We start from the raw sequence: 19,121 nt of genomic DNA, 5'->3' as shown, positions 1-19,121 counted from the left end.
AAGACCGCGCTGAGGGACTTGGTGTAATCGGTAGACACAGCAACAACACTAAGCTATCGTTAGCTAAACAACAACACACGACAGGAGAACTATTGTCCTGGACGTCAGTGTGAACTGGTTCATGTTTTCCAGTGAACTGCGCATTGGTAAGGATGGTATCAATCATGCTATTAGCCGACTATCTTATTGATAGCACTGCTATGCAGCAAGTTGCTGTGCCAAAGCTAGAGCAGCGACCTGAGCTAATAGTTAACACGGGATCCGACTCGTAGAAACAAACATCAGCTCACGTTCACGGAGTTCATGTCGCGTTTCTCTTGCTGAGATTTAGTTCTTTGCGTCAGTTTATTTGTTTGGTAACAAGTTAGCGAGATGTTGGAAGCGAGTTGTGAACAGTTCGCTTACGTCGCTAGCAGAGTTGGGGAGCGTGCCTATGTTCCCGATGTTCCCACTGCCCTATATTCCCACAGCCCTATGTCCCCACAGCCCTATGTTCCCACATTTCTAATATTCATTACAAAATTAGGCCCTATGTTCCTACAGTTCCCACATTTCTACCCCTGCCTGGTAGTTAAGGGTTCACCATTCCGTAGCTGGTGAACCCTAACCCTAAACTCTCTTGAGCTCAACCTAATTTTCAGAAAAATCTAGAAATGTGGGAACATAGGGCTGTGGGAACATCGGGACTAATTTTTCAAAATAAATCTGGGAACATAGGCCTAATTTTCAAAATTGTCAGTGAAAAAAAAATCCTTAGAAATGTGGGAACATAGGGCTGTGAGAACATAATGGGAACATAGGGCTGACCCCCAGAGCTCAGACTCACAGCTCACCATGTGTGTTCTTCTCCTTCACGTGTTTCCTTCGTTACCACGTAACATTAAACACAGGCTATGTCAGGACATGGAGGAAATGCGTCACATGAGTGATTGAATCAGACGAGCTGACGGTGACAGGCCGCGAGACGTCCACCTCAGAACTATGACTGACCGCAATGGACATTCTATTGGAATCTACTATTTTGTTGTTGTTTCTTTGACCTCTTTCTGTTCCCTGTGATTGAACTTGACAAAGTTAACGTCTGTTTATATAAGACAGAATATGATAAGTACAGATTAATATTGGGGATAGTGTATTTTTCCTTGCATAATATGAAACTACAGTTCCTAATGTTATTGTCACTTGGTGTAAAGAAGACTGATCAGGCAGCATCACTGTGCTATTGACACATCAGGACCAGATCTAAATTACCTATAGATAATTAATGTCAGTGCAGATTTGATAGAAATACAGTCAGTGAAATATTTCCCTTTTAAATCGAGACTCCAAAATGACAGAGGAAGATGACACAAATTAAATAACACAGTGCAAATAACAGACAGACTCTTCACTGGATGCCATCAAACATATATTCTTCTCCATTATAGGTAAAGCACATTGAACTCCATCAAAGTTTTACGATTTGTTCTTACCAAATCCCTGCTCTCTGTTTGATTCATTTTTCTAGAAAAGGCAAACATGAACTGTTCTAGTCGACCCGGCAGACACGGGACACCCGTGTTCACCAGGGCAACACGCCTCGGAACATCCAAGCCTGACCTGGAGAGAGATTCAGGCTTCTCAGGTTTGTTTCAGTTACGTTGCAAACGCTTCATGTAATGAATAGCTGTAAGTGAATATAGTTAGCGTTTCCCTGATTAGAAAAAACGTCAGTTGAGACATAAACAAGGTCAACTCTAATCAAATCTGCAGATCTAGGTCACATTTTTATGTAGGCTATCCTCCAGTGGGCCGTTTTTTCTGATGCCCTTTATTTCTGCTATGAAGGCTGCCCTGGATTTGGTTTAATCCTGCTCATCAGGTTGATGCTATCTTTTTCCGAGATGCTTTAGAAGTGCTCCTTCACAGCTGCCACAGCTTGTATCAATGTTCTGTCTCAGTTACAGTACACAAGAGAAATGTTAATCTGCTGGTTTTAAACATGTAAAGACCAATATGCTTGTCTTCCCCTCCTCAGACGCCAGCTCTGAGAACCTCAGTACAGTCGATCTGACCGACTCTGAAGATGCAGGAAGGCCGGGGTCCATATTCGGCCAGTACCCAGCGGCTCCACAGGTGGCTCTGATGGGAGGCTCATACGCTGCACTGTCTCCAATGATCATCATGAACAACTTAGTCCTCAATCAGGTAACATGCAGTAATTTGTTTTTGCCTATTTTTACTTATTAACATTGGGCTTGTTTGGTTGTTCACCCTGTCCATAGTTCACTTTCCTGCCAAATGAAGCAACAATATTAGGAGTTGGTTTGTCAAGATTAACAGCAAGTGGCATTAATTCTCTCTTTGAAAATCATTCTAATAGAAAAGGGCTCAACAAAAAGATGCAGTTAACAAGCACCAATCAAACCTCAAACTGTACCACAATGTAGAAAATGGGCAATTTATGTTTGCTTTATGCATTAATTTAAAGAACTTAATAGATTCATAACAGAACATGAATGCTTCATGTAAGTTATGATAATTACATAAAGTGTGTTTCTACATATCAAGATTTTTCAAGATTTCTTTTATTTAAATCCTGGCATTTCCACCAAATCATTTTGTGGCTGAGACTAGTTCAGGTCCTCCTCTCATTTGATCACAGTTTTAATACATTTACCAAGGGCTTTAGTGTCAATACAGGGATAAGTTACCTTTAGCTAATAGAGGACCTTTGTCTGTGTGTCTTCATCATCATTCTAGCTTAGATCATAATATATATAGTGGGAATTGTTCAAAGTGTTTTTTGATCATGATTCTTGTGTTTAATGAGTACTGTATTAAAGGTACTATAACAGTATAAAATAAAGTTATTTTTCTCCTCTAGCCATCCATGATGGCTCCAGCAGAAAATCAGTGGGGGTTTTCTTCACCCTTGGAAGTGATGCCTCAATCGCAGGTGGTTCTTCTCCAACCCATGGTTTCTAATGGCAGCAGCAGCTCTGCAAACACTTGCTCTGAAAATAGCCGACATTCTAAAGGCCACACGCCTGTCGTCAAGTCATACCCGAGAATCGCCCCTCACCCCAAAGACGTGCCCACTAAAAGGGTGGGATCCCCCAGGATGAGGGGACATTCAACATCCGAAAATGACCAGCAGCACAGGAGGCATCGCCACAGCCACAGGTCTTACAGCTCGCCCAGCCTACAGCTGCCACTGCAGTCTCCTGTTAAACCCATCGCCAACTCCCAAGCAGCAAACCCTCCGACACAGGCAGCTGAGAGTCAGGAGCATCTTACTGACACCCCTCTCTACCCACTGGCAGGAACCAGCACTCTGCCCCCCTGTACAGATGAGTTCAGGACAGAGATGGACGACGACGGGATCCATGCTGACAAATACCAGGACGACCTCTCAATGGACAATGATAAGCTGAAACGCTTCAGCAATACCTACAATATTCTCGACAAGTCGGGTTTGCTGGGGATCACCTTGCGCACAAAGCAGCTCATGAAGGAGAACAAGCGCACCCAGGGCCAGCTGCAGCAACTTCAAGAGCAGACGGCTCTGCTGCTGGAGGCTCTGAGCAGCAGAGACCCACAGATCTGGACTAAACTCCAGCTTTCTCTGCAGGACACAGATAAGGACCAGTGGGGAGCTAAAGGTCCGAGACACCTGGCATAATGTATTGGTGCATGTGACCAGAGATTCTCAATCTGGGGGACACAATACAATTTGCCGAATGTGAAAAAGATAGTTTCAAGAAAAGCTTTCTTTTTTGTGAAATAGTCAACACATCACCCAGCATTTCAATTAACCAAAAAAAGTGAACTAAACTCAATGCTTTAATGCTTTTGACAGCAGGTTGTTAGTACAAATGGTCTTATATCCACAGATAATGGAGAAAAAACACTCAGATGGTCTAATCTCTAAATATGAAGCTGTAGCACATTCTCTCTTACTAAGTGGGAGTTAGGTAGCATGCTTACATTTCAAACCTTTGCCTATAATAGTTTTTCTAGCCTCTGCTGTTTCAAAGAGCAGGTATCGCTTGCAATAGGGCTAGGCCTTCTATACACCAAACTGCTGTCTGCACAAGCGCATGCCTTACAGCATGGGAGCGCACATGGGGTTAATTCCTTATACATGCTTTGACGCTCTGATCTGCGGAGAAAATATGAGCATAATGTTAACTTTTAAGATTGCATAGAAAACCTGATATGGATAAATGCATTTAGTTTTTCTTTTACTAAACGCATCCCTAGTTATGTAGATCTATTTACCTTAAACATGGTATAGTAGATTAATCTGAAAAAGGACATGCCTCCTTTGTCAGGAAGTAGATCAGGGGGTTGGCTAAACCAGTACTTTTTTAATGTAAATTTGTAAATATACATTTGGTATCTATACTATTTATTTTTAAAGGGGACCTATTGTGCTCATTTCCACCTCAGTTTTTTATTGTGGGATACCCTTACAAGAGTTTTGCATGATGCACAATTCCAAAGCCCATATTTATCTCAAAGTGCCAGTTATACAGCCCTAGCTAAAATTGCTAGAGAAACAGTATTCCTCCTTCCTCCTAATTCTACTCAAGTAGATTTTTTTGGGAGAAGGGCCGTGTTGTACTTGGAACCTAACAGGTGGAACAGACAGTCTGAACCAAGCTCTCAGTCACCTTAGCTTCTGTCTCACAGGTATTACCCTTACGTATTTTACCCTCATTATTGCAAACTTAGGCAATGTGTAATATGGACATCTGACATTGCAACATTATGTACATGACAGAAGATAAGGGAAAAGCATTATTACTTGTTTGCTTCCATCCACTTTTTGATGAATACCAAGGGTTTGGTTGCAGTGGCAGCTAGTCAACCCAGGCAGCCAGACATCTCTCTCCCCAGCAACAGTTTACTTGGACGACTCAATATCAAATCTCTCCAGCATGTTGAGGGTCTGCCCCAGGGTCTCCTACCAGTTTGCATGTTGAGGGTCTGATGAAGCCAACAAAGCCGATTTGTAGCTATCGCCCATCAAATCTCCACTGGGGTTCAGATCAGGCAGCCTGTCTCTCCCAGTCATGTCACTCCAGGTTTCTCCATTGTTGCCTACATGAGTTTTGAAGTTCCCTGAGTCAAACCGTTCCTGAGATCTCATCCACAGACTCAAAGAAGCCTGGACACTTGGAACTTCTATTAGTAGTATAAGCACAAACAGTCAGAGGCTTCCTCTTTCGGACTTGCAGTAGCATTCTCCAGGAAGAACTCCATGACACTCACCCTGGGCAACTCTGTAAAAGGATTTCAGTTTGGTTCCTGAGCTAGAGCTGTGGTTTGAGGTGAGCCCTGTCTAGTGTCTAGCTGGTCCCACTCCACCTCCTGCACCCACTCTGGTTCCTTCCCCATCAGAGGTCACATTGTACGTCCCTACAGCCACTTTGTGACATCAAGGAGTGACACCCTTTCTTTATTAACATATGATGTTTTGGAGACTGTCTGCACTTATGACCCTTTTTCTTGCTGCCTTTTAATACACTTATTTTGGCTCTGTGAACTAGAATGGAACTCGGTAGGATGTATTAACCTCCTTGGCAACGGTAGTGATATATATCTAAGGACATTGTGTCTTGCAAGCTCTTTTCTTCAAAAGACACCTTAAAGGTCCAGTGTGTAATATTTAAAGGGGTGAAAGGGATCCATTGACAGAAATTCAATATAAAATAGTCCTAGTGATGTTTTCATAAGTGGGTAATCGTTTAAATTTAAATTGTTTAAATTGTGTTTTTCTTCACCCTAGAATACCATGAAGTTCTCTTTCATGGTTGGGAGGGGAGGGGAGGGTGAGGTGAGGCGTATTTGGCTGCAACATGCAACCTCACCACTAGATGCCACTAAATCCGACACACTGAACCTTTAAAATGTGTGTACAAATTTGCGAGAATTTAAATTGTTGCAAGTGAAGTGCTGTAGCCATATAGTTGTCTTGATTTTGCATGTGTTGCCGCCATGCTTATCCATCTGTAGTTTCAAGCTTGATATGATGTAGTATTATTTTCATTTCGTTTTTTATAACAAACTCTTGCACTTTAGTTACAAGATTACTGACAACATTTTTAGGCAAATGTTATGACTTGTTTCTCAAAATGAACATTCTGTCTTGATTAAATAATGTCAATATAAATGTTTTAACTGGAGGCCTGTGCCTATTATATATCCCTATGTTTGTCCATCATATCAATGCGTGAGCAGCTTAGATTTCTGTATTTCTTTGTGAGCTCCATCCCTCCATGTGACTGTTGAATGTCTCCTAAGCATTAAAATTATTATTTGAAAGTGTAAAATAAACTATAACTCTAGGAGCACAATAGAGTCAGAGTTACAGTGTTAAGATAATCATGGTTCAATTATAAATGTTAAGTCAACTGTTGCAATACTTACTCATCACACATCTAAGAAATAATTAGTCTAGGTTTTCAAAGGGCGGGTTAAAGGGTTACAATTTATCTTAAACGATTTCTCAGAGTTTACCGTGTTATTGTGAAATGTGCTTTTCTGCAGCAAACGTCACTTTAATAATAATTATGAACTGTCATAAAATAACATCTGAAAACCATTGCCTCATTCCTCTCAACTCATTTATTGCACTCGGAATGTGTAGTTTTGAAAAAGAGAATAGCACCTTTTTGTGTTTTGAATACTTTTATTGGTATAACAGGAATAGACAAAATAGCTCTAGAAAGTAAACATACATATTGAAATCCAAAACATCTCTTGACACAATTTTGAATATACCCATAGCTGTAGCTGCAGTATAACAGATAAAGGTCCTTACCTATCGTTCTACCAAGGGCTCTATCAATAGCAGTTCAGTGAATAACTCATCTTTGGGGTCATCGGTAAGCATGTTAGACGTTATTTTATGGCACATTGTGAATAATACCCTGGATAATAATATGGTAATCATCTTCACATTTCCCCCCAGCCATATAAAGGGAAACATCCCCGTACCCTCATCAAACCGAGTCACATTCTTTTCAGTAGAAAACATTAGGCTCAACAACATACAACAGTGGCCTTGCAGTTTATTTTGTCCATTGTCGTTTTCTCTGTCTGCTAGCCCTTAACGTCAAGTGAATGAATCTTGTAAAAACCGCGTGTTTCCTGAATGTCACCTTGTAGAATCCTACAAGGAAATGTGGAAGAGCAACACACTTTGATCATCTCAGAGCGCTGTTGTTTGGCAGATCAGAGGCATAATACAAATTTACAAAGCAGTGAATTTATGCACTTGTGCAAAAGCATCTTTATAATCTTACGTAAGCATGTCGTAGTGCATGTAAAGTGATCTATGGCAAAAACAATTTATGTTTCTTAATATTGCCTTGGAAAAAACTACGTAAAGTTTACACCTATGCAGTTTCACGTTGCTTATATGGCTCCTGTCCTTAAAGGAATGTTTACTAAAAGCTAACTATTTCAATGACTACTCAAAAAGTCATAAAGCATCCATTTAGAATTTAAAATGACCATAACCTCATGGCTCCAAAGAAAGCATTTATTCTACAACTTGTGCTGCTTGCGTGACCTATAGTGAGCTGTTGATCTGATATGTGGTTATCCCTCAGTCTTGTTTATGTGCGTCTGTTTCGTCGGCACACATCTCCACTGTCTGCACAGGAAGGATAAGGCCGAGGAGCCAGTGGGTACCGAAAACATCCTTAAGGTTGTTTCTCCAGGGGCTTCGGTTCTCCACCAGCTGCCCTCTCTGCATCTGACACCAGGTCTGACCCCGGGCCACCAGCAGGACCTGCTGGCAGCAGAACCCTGCACAGACCAGGCCGATGCCCAGCCACACGTACAGCATCAGCACCACAAACAGCTGCATGCCTGAGATGGTTCCTGTGTGTGAAGAGGAATTGAGAAGGAAGATTTTAATTCAAGTCGTGTATCTGAAATGATCACCTTTTACTGGAAATATAATCACCCATGAAGAAGTAGCCTGTGGCGAGGAGGAGGAGAGTCAGGAAGGTCAGCGGGTTCTCAAAGGAGATGTCGTACTCCACTGTCAAGAAGGCCACCCCGAGAACCAGAGAGTACAAACATGTGCACGATGTGTAGATGCAGAACATGATGAAGTAGCGCATGTTTTTGTTGCCAATGCAGTTTCCGGTGAAAAAGCAGTGGTGATCCCTCTTGAGAATGACTTTCTTACACAGTTTGCAGAAGTGGCGTCCGTTCAGGAGGTAGTGGGCGTCCACCTTGTCCGAGCAGTGCGGCGAGCACACGGGAACCCCGGTCATGTTGGCACTTTCAGCAGGATATTTGATAGTCATTATGTAGTTCCCCAGCGCGTTGAACATCAGGAAGAGGAAAACAACAGTGTGGAGAATTGTGGAGCCCCAGGGTGATGTGTCGGTGTTTGGGAATATCGTTGGGACGAAGAAGCAGAAGTGCAAAATGAAGGTGACTGCTGTAGCTGTGAAGAAGTACGCAGGTGCTACAGCGTTGAGGAGTCTCAGTTTCAACATCCTGGTGAACATTTCTGTGTGACAGTGAAGAGGACACAGTGAGCCTAATGTTATCATAAAGCATTTAACAGTAGCTTTGACTAATGATAGAGGTCAGTACTTTATACTCCCTTTACTCACTAAATATTTTGTATCTTTTAGCTGAGTTTCTTTATTTTCTTTCTTGCAGTTTCTTGGTTTAGTTAGGTTTAGTTGAGTTATACATTCCATGAACAAAAAAGCAACAGGAAGAAGAAAACAATGTATTACCTTCCCCTTTCATATAAATAACCATATAAATACAAATGGTCATCCCCCTTTTTTTTTTTTTTATTTTCACAAATCACATAACAAATCAATCATAACATTAATGTTACTAAATGAATGCATACTGTTTCAGTTTAGATAATATTCAGGCAACATAAATAACATAAACCATAAATAATTGAATTCGTTATCACACAATTTAAATAAAAAGATTAGATGGAAAACCTCTTACAATCTGGTTGAGAATCTGACTGAGAGCTATATACTATTAGGAAGATCATATAGTGTCATCTCTTATTGTAATACGGACAGTGTGAGCGTGCACTGAAGAAAACTAATTTCTGAGCAAATGTGGGTCTAGGGATTCTCAGGGGCCACTGAGAATACCAAGAATATCTCAGCCTCTTCACATGTGATCTCCTGACCTACAGCACTAACGGACTAAAACACCGACAGTCAACCGAACCTGGAACCGAGTCGCTATGCCCTCAAATCAAAACACTGGGAAATGTGACCCATTCATTCACTAGAGGACAGAGAGGTCTGTTTCCTCTCCGTCTCCTGCTTCCTTCAGGAGATACATTAGACCGGTGCCGGTGATGGCGTCAATCATCTTATTTCCATGGCCACGCAGATGGAAGCTGTGATCTAACGGAAGCGCGGTGACCGGGCGACCTACCTGCGGACGTCAGGGCGCGGAGGAGCTGGGGGGGCGGAGGAGCTGTCCGTTCAGCACCACAGACCTCAGCACGTTCATTCACACACAGCAGCACAGACCGAAGCAGCACAGACCAAAAGGTGTTGTTTAGACACACTGACGTCTCTATATCATTTAAACTGCCGTCTGCTCCTTTGTCTACCGCCGCCTGTTGGTCTGGATGCGTCGTTTTTCCTTTCTTTCTTTACCTACATTTTAGATTTTATTTTTAATTATTGTTATGATATATCTATCTATCTACATACATGGACATGTCCAATTTTAAGGCATATTTCACCTTTATACTGTGGAATAATAGTAATAATGATTATAGTGACAAAACCTTCCTAGGCTAAGTTTGGTTAGATTAATATTATATTTATAATATTATTATTGTTTTGTATTATATTATATTATATTATATTATATTATATTATATTATATTATATTATATTATATTATATTATATTATATTATATTATATTATATTATATTATATTATATTATATATACTCAACTCCTTTGGCTTGGTTTTTTCTTTTATAATATGCTTTAATTTCATCCTTTGATTGCAATTTGACAGTTCTTATATTATTTCCAGAGGCGGAAGCTGGAATATGATTGGCCCCTGAGCTTCCCCCGTTTTGTCCGTAGTCTTAGTTAGTGACTTTGCTCAAAACAAGAATTGACTTAAATGTCTACTGAATCAGAAGGATATTGAACAAATAATTGGCCGGTCTGTGTGAATTATGGCCCCTTTATGACCCCTTATTAGTAAATATCTTAGGTTCACCATCTGTCATTGCAGATATTGATTGAAGGGATATTCTGACCCTATGTTTACGTAAGAGTAGCAATACTAGAAATAAAGAGAAATGCTTGAATTCAAATTAATTTAAAAAAGTAGTAAACAAATTTAATTACTCACTCACGTCACTTAGGTTTTGTTTTTAAGCGAACTAACTGCTACATGAACTGTACGAGTGGAATAAAAGTATAAAGTGGCATGGACTGCAAAAATACAGGGGAAGGGCAAGTACCTCATGCACTTGAGTCAGTGTAGTTAAAGAGACAGAAAAGCTGCTTGGTTTAAATTGTATTTGTAGAAATTTGTAGGAGAGACAGTTTTCCTGTAGGTGGCAATATATCCTCACTGATTCTCCCTATCCTGCATCAGTGCTGTCATATTAGTGATTTGGATTTATTATGTGTTGCTGTTATATTCCTCTGCTGCGGACCCACACACATTGTGTTTTCTTGGTCCTTGCACGTTCATTTGCAGTTGTTCACGGTGTAAGCCCATATTGAAAAATGTCACTTTAGGGAGGTATTGCTTAATTTCATTTAGTCTTATTTGTGCATATGCAAATCAATGTTGATGGGTGTGGAGCTGTCTGCGGGTGCAAGGAATTGCAATATCAAGTAGTGAGAAAAGAAAACAATCCCTTTCAGACAAATCTTAATTATATTCAGCAACCACAAAGAGTCAGGAGAATAACAAACCAAATAAGAAAATATCACAGAAAAAATTAGTTGAATTCATTCACTGTCTCACATTTGTCAAGACAACACTGAACAATAAGATCACAGTCATCAACATTAACATTTGCATTTGTACACGACAGAAAGTAGGCAATACTCTCATGAAGTGACTTTGTTTTCATACACAGATCATTATCTTCTCCTCAGCTTCTCAAAGCTTTAAACATTTATACTACAGATAATCTCATCTGCTAAATAAGTGACACGACACTTAATAGCTGCTATTATTATTACTACTACTACTATTACTACTACTACTACTACTACTACTACTACTACTATTAGCTGGTGCTGTTGTTATTAATAACATCATACCATCTTTACGTATTATATTCATTATAACAACCAGTCTGACAGGGGTCCCTCTTCCCCCACCCCATGTTTCTCCTCTCACCTCAACCGGTCGAGGCAGGTGTCTGTTTCTGTTGGAGTTTGTTTTTTATCCTCCACAGTCACCACGTGTTTGCTCGTTGAGGGAACAGTTGACGTTCTCTGTATTATTATAAGGTATCAAACCTTACTATGTTAAATGAGATGATGCATATTGTGATTTTGCGCTAAAAAAATTATATTAATATTGATTTAATGTATTTGGATGCTCTAAAATCAGAGACGATAAATTAAAATATTGCAGTGAAATTACTTGACGCTCCCTCGGCAGGTGTGTCATTGTCAGACGGTCCCTGAGCAGGTGGGAGTTTCTCTTGTTTCTTAGTGTTGGATAAAAACACATACTCGCACACACACTCTCTCTCACACACACACACACACACACACGCACACACAAACACACACACACACACACACACAAAGCGGCATCTCCATCATCGCCAGACGCCAGCGATCACCGACGCTTCCTGAGGTGAGTGATTTTTTAATATTTTTAAATCCTCATGAATCATTGCATTGATTTGAACGTGGCGCAATCGTTTTGATCAAGTCACAGAGCTGGAGGGAGGAAGGAAGGGAAGAAGGAAGCAGGGTGCGCAGACAGTTGTGGGCGCTGCAGTGAACAAGAGTCGCCAAATGAATCATAATGTTCCTCCATTTCTAAAGATTTCAAATGTGAAGGCTGAGTCAGGTTCTCTGAGAAGCTTCCCTGCATCGTGGCGCAGCGCTGGTGAGCTTGAGGATGTGTTTGGCAACGTATCAGACCTCTACACCCAAAACACACACAGCTCCTCTCGATCGCTACTACACCCATTGTTCCTCATGCTTCCGTTGACTCGTCCATAAACAAATGAATCTGTAATATGAGGAACTCGTGCGTCAGATGAGGAACATTAGAGGATGTGTGACCACTCACTGTCTGTTGGATTTCTACAGGCTCAAAACCTTCAGTGGTCAACTGAGCAAAGAGTTGACCTGTTGAATTCATGTTGACTCTGTTTTTATCACAAACAAAGGCAGGGTTTTAATTATATTTAAGAAGATATTCTTGAGGTAATATGAGGTCATGGCCCTCGCACCTCACTGAGTGTGAGGGAGATCTCGCAGGGATGAAGTCTGAAGACGGATGAGGTCTTAAGGAGATATCAATACCGGCTGAATCAGTGAGACCAGGCTTATGAGCCGCACAGAAGGTTGACAAGTTAATCGGAGCTGTTCCTCTAAAAAGGCGTTTTTTATCTCACCAAGTCCCAGTTATCTCACAAAGCATGTTGAGCTTCTCTAGTGGACAAATATATCTGAAACTTGGCACATCTCTCCAAACCATTGTTGTGTCTTCTCTGTCTGTCTCCAACAATGTGACTGTCACACTGCCACACTGACGCAACATTCATACATTGTCGGCACAGTCATCGGGGGCAATTTTTGGGGTTCCCACTCTTGTCCAAGGATACTTAGGAATGCAGACTGGAGGAACTGGGGATCAAACTACCGACTGTTGGTGGCTGACCCTCTCTAACTACTGAGACTCCACAGATGCCTGGATACTGCAACAATAGGGGACTCTTGAATTTGGATAATCTTCATCTGATTTTACTCTATGTGCTATTATCCCTGGTTGAGAGAGGCCCCCACGAAAATCGGACAATGCTAAGATGGTGAAAGAGACAAGACTTAATGAAAAAAAATGATTTAAACAAATCTCCATGATGAAAATAATCGCCCTTTCAGATGCCAGATTTTTAATGTGGTTGTTGACATTTGAGTTGCTTTTGCGTGGCAGCACGCTGAAGAATAAACGTCTAATTATTTGTAGCCTAATGGAAAATTATATTTAGGTATTCAAATGAGGACGCAGAGAGTCATCAGCCTAATGTGTCCATGCACACACGGCTCATCACATCTGAGGATAAATGGCCGTGATGGTGGCAATTAGTATTGTTCAGTATTTATAAGGAGCTCCATCTTGTTTGGCTTCCATGCACACAGAGATTAGGCTTTTCAAAGACATCTAAGGATTTTAATGGACGTCCGAAAAGTGTCATCTCTAAATTCACTTTGCACAATCCTCTGCAGTTATTTGATTGAGTCAGGTATCTGTGATTTGATTCCATTTTAATTGGATTGCTCCATCTGTGGATTATAGTAACAACTCTTTCATGTGTCAGTGACGGACAAAGGTGAAACCAAACAGATATTCAGCGGTCCATCTCTTTAAACTTTAATCCGCGACTACTCAAGGAAGAGTGCTCCATACATCTCCCAAGAAAAAGGAGCAAATGAACGCTGGGCATCCTGAACTATCACATGTGCATTAATATTTCAGGAGACAAAGCTGAGATTGAAAGGAGAGATTTCAGTATGTGGGATGGGCTGCTTGTACACCATCAACAACTACTGAGTAAGAGGACGACAGGGAGTTATATTTGAGAGAAAATCACAAGAAAGCACAAGCCTCTGTCCATTATTTATCACCTCTGACCAGGGAAATTATGTTTTCAACCCTGGTCCTTTGTTTCTTTGTTGGTTTATTAGATGTTCTTCTACCGTGAGAACTTGACAGTTGTGTAGGAATGAGTAGAATGACCAGAGAGTAAAACACTGAAGTGGGTGTTCAAAGATCCTTTGTTGTGTTGTGAGTTATCTCCTCTTCTATTTGTGCAAAGCATTGTGCTGCAGAGTCACATCCGCTGCTCTGAGATTTAAGGGCCAGGAATTTCAAATATGAAACCAGAAGGAGCTTTGGACTTGAGTTCATGGCCAAATTACATTGTATCTTTTTTTCTTTTTCATTACGTAGGTTTATTGTGTTCATCGCGTACCTTAAGAAGCTCATGGCCTTGAAAGCATTGTATGTTTTCTACTATGAATACTACTACTATTCATTTAAGTTGTTTCGACATTGAAGATATTTTTCCCAGTTAACCGTAAATATCATAACGTAAACCTTTGATTTCCATATTTCATTTGACATTCTTTGCCTAAATAAATGCTGTTGGTCTATTACTTCTATTTATTTATAAATGGTGGTTTTGGTTTTGGACATATAGGGTCTCTGCTGAACAGGGACAATATTCTCAGTTTGTACAATAGAGGGGTTGGTGAAGTGGCTAAAATCCTCTGTCATGATATTTAGCCCTGATAGTCTGTGTCATATTCAGTTTCTGAGAATTGAAATAAGGAGCCATTTGTAGAAATGTTTGTCTGATGCAGTGAAATAAAAGCCAAAGTAATCAATGTGGTGGCTCACCACTGTCTATTACACTCAATGATATCAAAGAATTTGCTTAGAAATGTCTCATCATGGTATCATTGTATTGTCCAACACTAATGCCTTGGTGGATATATTAATTATTGTTATTATAACATTAACTTTATTTGTATAGTACCTCTCAAAAGTAAGATAATTATTAGTCACGCACTGGGGAAATATGCTGTATTACAGCAGCAAGAGTAAAAAGTAGGGCTGGGCAAGTTAACTCGTTTAAATCGAGTTAACTCAAGTGATGAGTTAACTCAATTAATTATTTTATCTCGCATTAACTCAGGTTTGATTATTTATTTTTTTATTGTGAAAGTCAGGCTTTTATTTTGTGAAAGTCTGTTGCTGACTGCTGCAGAACAGGAAAAAAGAAAATAATTGGCGGATAAACAATCGAGTTAACTCATCACTTGAGTTAACTCGATTAAAACGAGTTAACTTGCCCAGCCCTAGTAAAAAGGCATCAGAAAGTTAAAAGTACATTCAATGCTTAAAGTCTGAGGAATATATGTAATAAAATATATAGAAATATAGTAAAATATGAATGTCATTAAACTAATATATACAGTGTCAAGACAGGAAATGTGCAGTGTAAGAATATGAACAGTGAATGGATTGCACATGAACTGTTGATATTGCATAGACAGATGGATATAGCAATGTGAATATTGCACAGTTAAGAGTTAAAGTATCAAAAGTGCAGTCCATAATGGTGGTGCATGTAGTTTTTACTGGGAGCAGAGCTGGTTGTACAGTTTTGATGCTGCAGGAAAGAACGGCCTGTGAAACCTCTCCTTCAGACACTTGGTGAATAGGGTGAATCAGTCTGTCGCTGAAGGAGCTGCCCAGTGCAGTGATGGTGCCCTGCAGGGAGTGGGACTGGTTGTCCAGCAGAGACGACAGCTTCGCCATCCTCCCCCTCGGTCCCACCACCTCCACTGGGTCAAGTGGGTATCACAGGACCGAGCTGGCCCTCCTAATCAGTCTATCCAGTCTCTTCCCGTCCGCAGTTGAAATGTTTCTACCCCAGCAGACCACTCCAAAGAAGATGGCCGATGCCACCACAGAGTCCAGCCATCCTCCTGCCATCTAACCACAGCAGACGTGTACCACGGGCTCGTCTTTGTTCTCTGTGTCTTCAGAAGCTATTTGAGATTCCTGCTGTTATCTTGTCTGCTATTCCACAGAGTCCCTCACTGTGATTGCGACGCATGCAGCACTGCCACTGATGTATTGTACATAGATTCTTACCAATGGAGCGCAGGCTGCCTTGAAGCTTAGTATAGAACCAGGCAGCAGCATTTGATGTTCGCAGCATTTCTACTGACTGTGCCTCTTGTTTACATGTGCTGTGGGCTGGTAGAACAGCAGACGCTTTTGTAGCAAAATGGGCTTGGGGTAGAAATTTAAATTTTCACTACTTTGTAATATTTAATAGCTCAAACGTGATTAATCATTAACTTACTCTCATTAAAATAATGAGAGATAATAGAGATAATATTAATAATCAGGTGCAGCCCTTCTTCACAGTTGCAGCCCATTTTCTAAAGCATATACCTGTTAATGAACCCTAACTCGAAAGCATGTATATGATTTTAGGTTAATTCCCTGAGTTGTGTACTATTTAATTTTTACAGTACGAAAACTAAATACTCCTGCAGAGAGGATTTGGATTAAGATGCTGTATTTCTCGAAATTTCACATTAAAAACAAAAAGGAAAAGCAGATGATAATTACTTAAGACGTTTCCTGCCTTACAACGACTGCTGCTCAGCAACTGACTCTCATATCTCAGATTTTGTTGCTTTTCTGCTTCACGATACCAAGCATCCCTGCAGGCAACTGCACAACTACACGACTACAATGTAAATATGACATCACACATGATAGTTGCGTTAGCACCCAGAGACATGTTGCATGTTGTGTTAATGCATTTAACTTTTTAATGTGATTGATGCTGAAAATATTGATCAGGTGGAGGCTGTGTGTCCACTTGTTGTCCGATGTGCAGGTGAAGAGAATTCCACTTTGAGACTCAGGTTTACTCATATTTAGATTCACTGAGAGGAAATCTTCCAGAAGTATTGCAGAGGAACCTTTGATCAGTCAGGTTGTGGTTCCTGCACACTGGTGATGGTAGACTAGAGTTATTACTGAAGCCAGATGGGTCCTGGTGAGGATTTGGCTCAGTCCACACTGCAGCAGCATCAGCAGCAGCGGGGCAGATCCACAGTGCTCCCCTGGGAGGCTACTGAGCATGTGCAGCCAGACACCGAGCTGCTGTTGTGTTTTGTTGAGCACAGCACGTGCACGCAGTCGTCGCTCCAGTCATGTTACGGCTCATTCATCTTTCCGGAAAAGAGGCTAAATGAGGGGAGGCTGCCATCGCTGTGCCCTCGTGGCAGACGCACACATCAGTGGTCTGTGATTGTGTCATGTGATGGAGAGAGAGAACGAGAGTGAGCTGTGTGAAGAGTGAAGCCTCCTCCCTCCTTCTCCGCTAAGCAGGTGGTGAGCAGATTGTGCTGAAAACCTCCGCCCCCTTTCTTTCCCTCCCTCAGGCTGGGTCTGCCCCCTCTCCATCCCCCGCAACACCAACCTCCAACCACAACCAGCACAGCAGAGGCCTGTAGCTCCTGTCGAGCTGAGAATAAGTTCACACATGATTTCCCAATTTAAAATCAGGAGAGACTTATTAGCTGTGTCTCAGTTCAGGGGCTGTATTTGAAAACAGATTGCGTCACAAAGGCAAGGCTATTTTTATGGCTCCCTTCAGATGCGGCTGACAAATGCGTCCTCGAGAAACAAATGCGTTGAATGGGTGGATCATTCTGAGCCCTTCCTATCCCTGGATTCATTGTGCTTCGTTGACAAACTGATGAATGGTAATGGTGCCGGCAAGGAACGACACGTCCAAGGCTTGAGTATCGCCTGAACTTGAACAGCTAACAAATGAGAATGAGTAAATAAGAATAAAATGAGTTTCATTGTGAACAGATGAAGAGACTTCGGTGCTTAAACTGGAAAGTAGAACATCATGGAAGCGTAGACACAGGTGCTGGTGGTGATGAGGAATGGAGCACTATAATTGGAGGTCTCATAAAGGCTTCTGATTGGACGGTTGAATGGAGATGACCCACGAGGTGAGGTGGTGCAGCGGCGGAGGTGGGTCTCTCACTGATCAAAGTACTGAAGTGACGGCTGAATGACACGAAGGAGAGGTCGTTTTAAACTTTGACAGCTTTCAGGTGATTGGCTCAATCCGAATGAGTCATGTTATAATTGGGTCAAAAGAGAGAATGAGATGGTGGAGCCAATGAAGCAGGAACTCTGCATGTGACTGAGGAGGCATGGGCCAGAAGACGGTTTAAAATATCAACACATATCACAGGATATGGTAAAAAGTATTTAGACCATATCCCCACACACAATCCTGACTGATTTGATTAGTTTTTGCGACTTTCTATTCCAATTTAATTCATTATTCATCAGTATGAAAATGGGATGAAACGTCATGATGGGCAGCAGAGACTGACACAGGGTTGGTCAAGCGCATGTATCGGTGGGATCTTGATATTGATCCCATGATCTCTACTCTGCAGAGTCTGGCTCCAAATGAAATCAAAAGCAGAAGATGGCGGCAGTCCTTCCTGGGATATTTCTGCTTCATTCTTGTCTAACAGTAGGAAGTGTAGGCGCATCGTCCATCTTTCTGTGCCACCTTTGACTTCACCTTGTTTCACTACCCACAAATGGCCCAGAAACAATTAGTGTGGCTTCAAAGCTGACATGATTTTTTAACCAAGATTTATTTTCATGACTGTGCAGTCAATTACAGAAGGATTGTTTTCAGGGAATCATATTTAAACCCCAGAATTTCACAGAGAAGACACACTCATACATATTCTACCGGCTCGGGGCCTTTGAGATGGAGCCAGAGACGAGGGAAATGTCAAACCTTTCCTCTTCATGTTGGTATCACTGCCACACACAGCGAGGACAGTGTTTGCCAACACAAACATGACGGTGGCAGGGGAGACCTGCATGTCGAACAGGGCTGCGGCCGGCTCAGTCGAGTAGAAAACTGTTCTGACACCATTTATTCTTTTATTTATGGTAACGGCAAGTTAACTTTTTTTCTCACAGCGTCTGGCAGATGATTATGTGCAGAGGTTTGGAGGTCGGTGCAATTTCACTTTTTATTTATGGTTAATTTGTCTGTAGTAAAACAGATCCATGTCTCCCTGGTTCCTTGCGCCAGGTAACGTCATCTGTCTTGATCCAGCTGAACGTTTGGCGACGGGAGGCAAGGCTCTGCCGGAGTCGTCCTTCACATGCTTTACGGTGTTGATTAGACTTGGCTGCTGCGGCCCAACCCCTTTGATACATGTTTAATTGTAAAGATGTTTTTTATGATGACAGAGATTCAGTTTCTCGTGTTGACAAAGCACTTGTCGAGAGATGTGTGAGAGAGAGA

At 41.4% G+C, this 19,121-nt stretch overlaps 2 protein-coding genes across 2 annotated transcripts; one reads left to right on the top strand and one right to left on the bottom strand.

The window, feature by feature from the left end:
* Nucleotides 1-372: 372 nt before the first annotated feature.
* Nucleotides 373-4,153, top strand: cipca (CLOCK-interacting pacemaker a). Its single transcript, XM_061083013.1, has 4 exons — nucleotides 373-427; nucleotides 1,508-1,624; nucleotides 2,018-2,187; nucleotides 2,867-4,153. Exons 1-4 carry the CDS (start codon nucleotides 373-375, stop codon nucleotides 3,662-3,664), a joined length of 1,140 nt encoding a protein of 379 aa, XP_060938996.1. The 3' UTR covers nucleotides 3,665-4,153.
* Nucleotides 4,154-7,600: 3,447 nt separating this feature from the next.
* zdhhc22 (zinc finger DHHC-type palmitoyltransferase 22) lies at nucleotides 7,601-8,519 on the bottom strand. Its single transcript, XM_061083479.1, has 2 exons — nucleotides 7,964-8,519; nucleotides 7,601-7,878 (listed from the first exon to the last, which is right to left on the bottom strand). The coding sequence occupies exons 1-2, from the start codon at nucleotides 8,517-8,519 to the stop codon at nucleotides 7,601-7,603; spliced, it is 834 nt and encodes a 277-aa protein (XP_060939462.1).
* Between the last annotated feature and the right edge of the window lie 10,602 nt (nucleotides 8,520-19,121).

This window comes from Limanda limanda, chromosome 12, assembly GCF_963576545.1.
Source record: "Limanda limanda chromosome 12, fLimLim1.1, whole genome shotgun sequence".
Classification (NCBI taxonomy): Eukaryota; Metazoa; Chordata; class Actinopteri; order Pleuronectiformes; family Pleuronectidae; genus Limanda; species Limanda limanda.
Note: the sequence above shows the minus strand (reverse complement) of the source record. Positions and strands in the feature narration are given on the sequence as shown.